Consider the following 7,978-nt stretch of genomic DNA (forward strand, 5'->3'; position numbering starts at 1 on the left):
TGCAGGAACTGTTCAGCAGCTGGGAGCAGGGCCGCCCCGGGGGGGGGGGGGGGGAGGCAAGTGGGGCAATTTGCCCCCCAGGGCCGGATTAACTTTTTGTGGGCCCAGCGCCAAACATATTTGTGGGCCCCCCTGGGGAATGATTGTGAAAGGGGCCGGGGTTAAAAGCACAGTGGGGCAGGAGCTAGGGTTGGTCTCTGGAGCAAGGGAGGGGTCAGGGGTAAACTGCAAGCACAGCAGGGCTGGGGAGGGGGTAAACAGGATCCCCCCCATCCCTGCCCACATAGAGAGGGTACCTACCTGGTTCTAGCCCATTCTCTTTGTCTCTCTCTGCACTGAGCTGCCCCTCCTCCCACAGCAGCAGGACAGGTTCTCTTCTAGCCCTCTGGGGTGGGTCTTGGGAGTGGGAGGAGCGGAGGCTAATGTGGTTACTCCTATAATTGGACATTTAGTTTCCAGTCAGCACTGCTTACCAGACACTCAGGTCCCGTTTTCTACTAGAGTTTCCAGTCTAAAACTGGATACCTGGCAACAGGGCTGCCAGAAAAGCCTGGGGGGGAGGGGGGAGAGGGGCAAGCAATCATTTTAAAAGTAAGAGGGCTAAGCCTTAAGGGGGGGGGGGGCAAGTGGTGGGTGGGCTAGGGAGTGGAGAGGAGCTAGTGGGCAGGGCCATGTCTGCTGTACTGCCCAGGTAGGTTGGAGACTGTGGGGATCAGCTGACACAGTATCCAGGGCCGGTGCAAGGATATTTTGCACCCTAGGCGAAACTTCCATCTTGCGCACTCCCCCACGCCACCCCCCCGCCCCAGAGCATTGCTTATTATAAATTTTCAAAAATGAATACAATGGAGTCACATCTTACGCGGGGGTGAGGTTCTAAGGTCAGCGCGTAAGACGAAAATCACATATAGTGAAAATTACCATAAACTACAGTATACACAGTACTGTATACACTGTATACACTAGAACGGGGTCCTCAACCTAAGGCACGCGTGCCAAAGGTAGCACGTGAGCTGATTTTTTTTTTTTAATGGCAGGCTGCGGGTCCCGGCCACCACTGAGCCTGCTGCCGGCCTGGGGTTCTGTTCACTCAGCTGCCAGCCGAGGTCCCAGCCAGCGACTCTGCAGAGCCTCCTGCCATTCACCCAGGCCGGCAGGAGGCTGAGCGGGGCCAGTGGCCGAGACCCTGGCTGGCAAGGAGCTGGCAGCCGGAACCCCAGATCATCAGTGGGTTGAGCAGGGCCGGTGGCCGAGACCCTGGCTGGCAGGAGCCAGCCCACTGCTGGCTCTGCTCAGCCTGCTGCCGGCTGAGTGAACAGAACCCCAGGTCAGCAGCAGGCTCAGCGGCAGCCAGGACCAGCAGCCTGCCATTAAAAAAAAAAATCGGCTTGCGTGCCACCTTTGGCATGCGTGCTGTAGATTGAGGACCCCTGTTCTAGTGTATACTGTACTTTATGGTAATTTTCACTATATGCAATTTTCCTCTTACGCGGTGACTTTAGAACCTAACCCCCATGTAAGATGTGACTCCACTGTAGTGTAAAAAAAAATGTTGAGCACCGCTTTTTGGCACCCCCAAATCTTGGCGCCCTAGGCGGTCACCTAGTTCGCCTAGTGATTACACTGGCCCTGACAGTATCTCCAGCCCAGGTGACGTGACAGCCAGTGGTGGATTTAGAGTTAGTGGGGCCCCCCAGCCCTATGCTCAGCTTCATTTTTGGGGCTCCTCCTTGGGACCCAGCCAAGAAAAAGAACATTCTCTCTTATCTCCCCCTGCCCCCGTTTTTCATTCTTTTTTTCCTCATCCTCCTCCTTTAAGTAATAGTAAGTAAATGAAAATAAAGTGAGGTACCTTGATTAAATTAGACTACAAGAACATTTTTCCACAGACGACTTGAAAATCACGGAGGGTCTCGACAGACCACTGAATGATCTTTCCAAATATTGTAAAAAAATGTTCGGGGTGCGGGGTCTGGCCAGGAGCTAGGGCGAGGGAGGGGGCTCAGGGTTGGGGTGTGGAGCGCTTACGTGGGGCAGCTCCTGTTTGTTTCTCAGGATGGGGGTGGGGCTGTGGGGGGGTGCAGGAGTCAGGGCAGGGGGCTAGGGGTGTGTGAGGGGGTGCAGGTTTCAGGGCAGGGGCTGGGGGGGCATGAGGGGGGATGCAGGAGTCAGGGCTGGGGAGGTGTGGGGGGTGCAGGGGTCAGGGCTGGGGAGGTGTGAGGGGAGTGCAGGGGTCAGGACAGGGGGCTGGATGTGTGTGAGGGGGTGCAAGGGGCTGGGTGTGTGTGGGGGGGTGCAGGAGTCAGGGCAGGGGGCTCGGGGTATGTGGGGGTGCAGGGGGCTGGGTGTGTGTGTGTGGGGTGCAGGAGTCAGGGCAGGGGGCTCGGGGTATGTGACGGGGTGCAGCGGTCAGGGTGGGCAGGGGGTTGGGGTTGTGGGCTGGGGTCATGGGGGTGCTCACGCAGGGGGCTGGAGGGGGTATGCCCCAATTCCAGCCCCTTCCCCAAGGCCTCACCCCCGCCTCTTCTCCTCCTCCTCCCTGGAGCTGCGAGCGTGCTGAGGCTCCCTCCTCCTCCCTCCCCTCCTGCCGGCAAGCAGCTGATCCAGCTGATCGGCGGGGGGGGGGGGCGGGGGGGATGTAGCACGCTGGGGAAAGAGGCGGGGGAGGAGCCGTGGCAGCCAGCAGCATCAAGCTTCTCTGACCCCACAGGAGAGATCGGGGGGCGGAGAAGAGCGGGCCGGGGCCCCTTTTGACCGTGGGCCCAGCGCCAGTGGCGCCATTGTAAATCCGGTATTGGCCCCCACGAGAGTTTTCAGGGGCCCCCACCAGAGTTTTCGGTGGGTCTTCAGCGGCAGGTCCTTCAGTGCCACCGAACACACCCGGAGTGAGTGAAGGACCCGCTGCCAAAGACCCGGAGCTTCTTCCGCTCCGGGTCTTCGGTGGCAGTTAACCGGTGATGACTCCATCCGCTCCGGATCTTCAGCGGCTCTTCGGTGGCGGGTCCTTCACTCGCTCCGGGACCCGCCGCCGAAGAAGTGCCCCAAAGACCCGGAGCGGAAGGACCCCTGCCGCCAAAGACCCCAGGCCCCCTGAATCCTCTGGGCGGCCCTGGCTGGGAGGCCTCTCTGCAGCCAGGGGCTCATCCTCTTCCTTCTATTCCTAGTTGGGGGTCTCTGCATCCCATCACCAGACACATCAGGACTGGACAAACGAGCAGCCTGGGGCCACAGGCAGGCAGCACTGGCAGCACAGGGCTGGCAGGTGCAACTGGGTGGCAGAGCAGCACATGGCAGAGGCCCCTGGCTGGAAGTCCCCTTAGCTTGCGCTAGCTACCAGGGCCACCACCCACCCAGTCCACTTCTGCTCTAAACAAATCCCCCAGCCGCTCACCGGCAGCCTCTGGGGTGGGGGAAGAGGGAGGCCTGGACTTCGCATCTCCCAGCCCAGCTCAGCTAGGGTGACCAGACGTCCCGATTTTATCGGCACTGATGTGCGGTCGGGACACTGGACAAACAAGCAATTTTGCCCTCCCTGGAGGGCTCTCGCCCCCCCACCCCCAACTCCACCCCCTCCTTCCCCCATTGGCTCCCTCCCCAAATCCCCGCCCTGGCCCTGCCTCTTACCCAAGCACGTGGCATTCCTCCTTCCTCCCAGGCTTGTTGCTGTAATGGCAGCAAGCCTGGAGGGAGGGGGTGGTGGCTGGCTTCCAGTTCCTGGAGCTGGTGAGTAGGGGCACCGGACGGGCAGGGGGACTGGCAAGGGGGCTGCTCCCCCAGGAGGGCAATGGGGGGGCTCTGGACCCCGGCAGGGGAGAGCGGCTCATGGCCGCACGAGTGGCCATGTAAAGTTTATCGGCTCGGGGTGGACCCCGGCCGGCTCCTCACCTCTGTAGGGGGGTAGCGTCCACCCCTCCCCCCTCGTCCTGCCTCCTCAGCTGAGCCCCCCCGTCACCCTCCTGGGGAAGCAGCCCCCTTGCCAGCCCCTCTTGACCGCCCGGTGCCCCTACCCACCAGCTCCAGGAACTGGAAGCCGGCCACCACCCCCTCCCTCTAGGCTTGTGCCGGCATTCCAGCTGCACGCCTGGAGGGAGGAGGAATGCTGCTCAGCTGAGGAGCCAGGACGAGGGAGGACTCGGCTCCTTACCTGGCCTGCGGCGGCCGGCGAAACATGCTGGCACAGGGCGGGAATGCTACCCCCCCTACAGGGCAGGGCAAGGAGCAGGCCGGGGTCGTCCCCCCACAGCCGATAAACTGCGCGGCCCTGAGCCGCTCTCCCCCACCACTGCCGGGGTCCGGAGCCCCACACCTCTAGCTCCAGTGGCTCCTTCCCCGCGGGCCGGTGGGACGTGCCGCATGTGCCCGGGGCCCTGGGGGGGGGGGGCGGGGCCGCAGCGCAGCCAGGGCCTGCTAATTCTCCTGGCACCTGCAAAATGGCTTTTTTTTTGCCCCCCGCGTCCCTATATTGCCTGTCAGTGATCTGGTCACCCTAAGCTCAGCCTAGGCCTGGCATTTCTGAAGGGCGAGGCCTGGCACTACGGGACCCGCCACGTCCCCTTAACTCGGCCCTTCTGAGCGCCCGCCCCCGAGCTCAGACACGGGGCTGCGCAGGACCCTCCGGCCGCTCGACGCACAACGATCCCGCCGCGCAGCGCTACGGGGCAGGATTAACTACGGGGCCGGAGCTGTAGAGGCGGGGAGCAGCCGCACGGGCGGAGTCTTGATGTCCCCGCTCCCTCCCCCTGGGCTCTGTCTCCAGCAGCCCCGCCCCTAGCGCGTGCGCCCGGCGGACCCCGCAGCGCCAGCGAGAGGGAGCTGCGCGCTGGGCGGCCTTTCTAGCCGCGCCGCACAGCTCTCTATGGTGCTCTGCTGCCCCGGAAGCTGCTGGCGGCGGGACGCGCTCCGGCTCCGGCTCCTCGCGGTTGCGGCGCATGGCGGGCACGGCGCTCAAGCGGCTGATGGCCGAGTACAAGCGTGAGTCAGCGGGCCGGACCTCCCCTTCCCGCGGGGGGACCGAGCCGCGGCGGGGCGGGCCCGGCATCGCTCCCCAGCCTGGCCTGGCACGGGGCGCCGTGCTGCGGGACAGGGCCTCCCGGCATGGCCCCTGCCGCTGGTCCAGGCCTGGGGAAGGTCTCGCCCGGCCCACGGGGCCTTTGTTGAAGCGGGGCAAGGCGAGGCCCCTGGGCGGAGCCGTGTGATAGCGCTCCCTGGCGGGCAGCCCGCGGCTGAGGAGCGGCCCCTTCCCTGCCAGGCGGGGAGACCCGGGGGTGCCAAGGCCCCCGGGAGAAGCTGCGGCGAGGGTAGGGTGACCAGATGTCCCTATTTTATAGGGCAGTCCCGATATTTGGGGTATTTTCTTCTATAGGTGCCTATTACCCTGCCCCCCCGTCCTGATTTTTCACACTTGCTGTCTGGTCACCCTAGGTGAGGGAGCAAAGACGGTGGGGAAATGGGGTCAAAGTAAACAGCTGCTTTGGCTGCAGTGTGAAAATCATCCTAGTTCTGAGCACGCTCTGCTCCCTTAACCAGGCGAGGCTGGTTGGAGATGTGAACCGTGGGACAAGCTCAGGTGAAGCAATGTTGGTATTGTTCACATCTTTCCCATTAGAAGGAGCAATGAGACGTTTACTTCACAGTTTATCCAGAGAAAGCCTCGTTGCTTTCTTATGAATGATGCAAGAATCTGACTTCTGCAAATGCTGCAGGAATACGGTACTTAAATGTGCAGTGATAATTAAATGGCCCCCTTGAAGACTCCATCCTCAACCGGTACATAAAAATCCCAGGACAATTGTGACTAGAAATCTTTCCTATCTGATAGGAGTCTGACTCCAGACAAATGAGTTGCTTGTTTCAGGCTATCTGCGCTACAGATTACTTTGGTATATCTTATGTCACGCAGGGGCGTGAATAAGCCATCGCCTTCCCCCCCCCCCCCGAGTGATGTAAATTACACTGACCTAAGCGCCAGTGTGGACAGCGCAGTGTTGGTGAGAGAAGTTCCCCAGCCAATTTAGCTACTGCCTCCTGTGGAGGCAGGAATTATTAAGCTGATGGGAGAGCTTTCTCTTGTTGGTTTAGTGCTGTGGCTGCTGTAGTGTGGCTATTGCAATCTGGAAGCTGGCAACTCCAGACAGCTACCGATTGGTCGCTAACCAGTTTGGAGTGGGGAAGTCGACTGTTGGAATCGTGTTGATGCAAGTTTGCAGGGCAATTAATCGCATCCTGCTCAGAAGAACCGTGACTCTGGGTAACGTGCATGACATTGTGGCTGGCTTTGCACAAATGGGTTTTCCTAACTGTGGAGGGGCGATAGATGGAACGCATATTACAATTCTGGTGTCAGCCCACCTAGCCTCCGAGTACGTTAATCGGAAGGGCTATTTCTCTATGGTTCTCCAGGCGCTTGTGGATCACTGTGGGCGTTTCATTGACATTAACCCAGGCTGGCCTGGAAAAGGTGCATGACGCACACATCTTTTGGAACACTGGCCTGTTCAGGAACCTGCAAGCTGGGACTTTTTTCCCAGACCAGAAGATCACCATAGGGGAAGTCGAAATGCCCATTGTGATCCTTGGAGACCCCGTTTACCCTTTAATGCTGTGACTCATGAAACCCTACACAGGGAGCCTTGACAGCAGCAAGGAACGGTTCAACTACAGGCTGAGCCGGTGCCGAATGACTGTGGAGTGTGCCTTTGGCCGTTTAAAGGCCCGCTGGCGATCTCTGTATGGGAAGCTGGACTTGGCCGAAAACAGCATCCCCGCGATTATATCCGCGTACTGTGCCCTCCATAATATTTGTGAAGGGAAGGGTGAAAGATTCACTCAGGCATGGAACTCAGAGGTTCAACACCTGGAGGCTGAATTTGAACAGCCAGAGAGCAGGGCTATTAGAGGGGCCCAGCGTGGGGCTGCAAGGATTAGGGATGCCTTGAAGCAGCAATCTGAGGCTGAAAGCCACCAGTAATGTTTGGTGCCCTGCACGGGAGTGAAGTGCAATGGTACCAATGTGAGTAGTAATCTGTGTTTTCTACGTATGATACACTGACTTGCAGTGCCTGTTGCTTTCCTGGGCTAAGGTATCTTTTACTTTATGCAATAATAAAGAATGTTTTCAAAGCCAAAAAATCCATTTATCGAAAAGAAAATGCATTTATTGAAAAGAAACACAACTGCTTGGGAAACAGAAAGGGCAAGGAGGTGGGGTGGGGAATGGTACAATCACAAATTTGCGTATGTCCTGTTATCATACTCAGCCTTCCTGTCTGGAGTGCTGTGCAATGAGCGCTGCACTTCAGGATGGCTATACTGCATGGTGATGGGGGTTGAGTGCAGAGGGTAAGGGTAGTAGTTCTCAGGGCTGGTTGGTGAAGATACAGGTGTTGGAGGCAGATGGTGGCGATAAGAACCCGGATGTTGGGGAAAGTGGGTTGGAGGTGACATGGGGGCACAAGGGAAAGAGTTTTGGGACAAGGGCTGCAGCGGGGGCGGGCGCGGTAGTGCTCCGCCTGCATGGCTACGAGCGCGGGGATCGAGTCCGCTTGGCGCTCCATGATGCTTATCAGCCGCTCCGTGCTTTGGTGCTGGCGATCTGCATTCTGCTGGTGGACCCTCCTTTCACTCTCCCGCCACTCCTGCACTTTTTGATTTTCATTAAGGGACTTCCTCTTTGCTTCTACCTCTTCCTGATTCTTTGCAGCCTCTCGGCCGGTGATAACATGGACGGCTGAGATCTCAAGGTTGCATCTGTAAAGGCAAAATGCAACACTTAACAGAGGCAGCATTGTTCACACCAGACAGAGCAATGATTCCCCCGTACTTAAGGAGGGCAAGCACAGTCTACCCAATAGCATAATTTACCCGTCCCAAAGCGAGCACACATAACCCCCGGGAACCCCAAAATGGTGAGTAAGTACAGGATCAAGGGGGACTAATTACACTGCTCTACAGCCAAAATGCTTCTGAAATAAATGTAGTC

The 7,978-nt window shown here is 58.9% G+C and overlaps 1 protein-coding gene across 2 annotated transcripts in view; it reads left to right on the plus strand.

Annotated features, from left to right (window-relative positions):
• Nucleotides 1–4,814: 4,814 nt before the first annotated feature.
• The window catches only part of UBE2G2 (ubiquitin conjugating enzyme E2 G2), a 39,780-nt gene continuing 36,616 nt past the window's right edge, over nucleotides 4,815–7,978 (plus strand). The window contains exon 1 of one of the 2 annotated variants that reach the window (XM_024206353.3): nucleotides 4,815–4,971. In XM_024206353.3, the coding sequence (XP_024062121.1) occupies nucleotides 4,929–4,971 (43 nt within the window). In that variant the 5' untranslated portion in view covers nucleotides 4,815–4,928. The remainder of the gene's footprint in view (nucleotides 4,972–7,978) is intronic. The other variant, XM_024206354.3, reaches the window with a different exon arrangement.

Source organism: Terrapene carolina, unplaced genomic scaffold (genome assembly GCF_002925995.2).
Source record: "Terrapene carolina triunguis isolate 2854851 unplaced genomic scaffold, T_m_triunguis-2.0 Scaffold837, whole genome shotgun sequence".
In the NCBI taxonomy this organism is placed as follows: domain Eukaryota; kingdom Metazoa; phylum Chordata; order Testudines; family Emydidae; genus Terrapene; species Terrapene triunguis.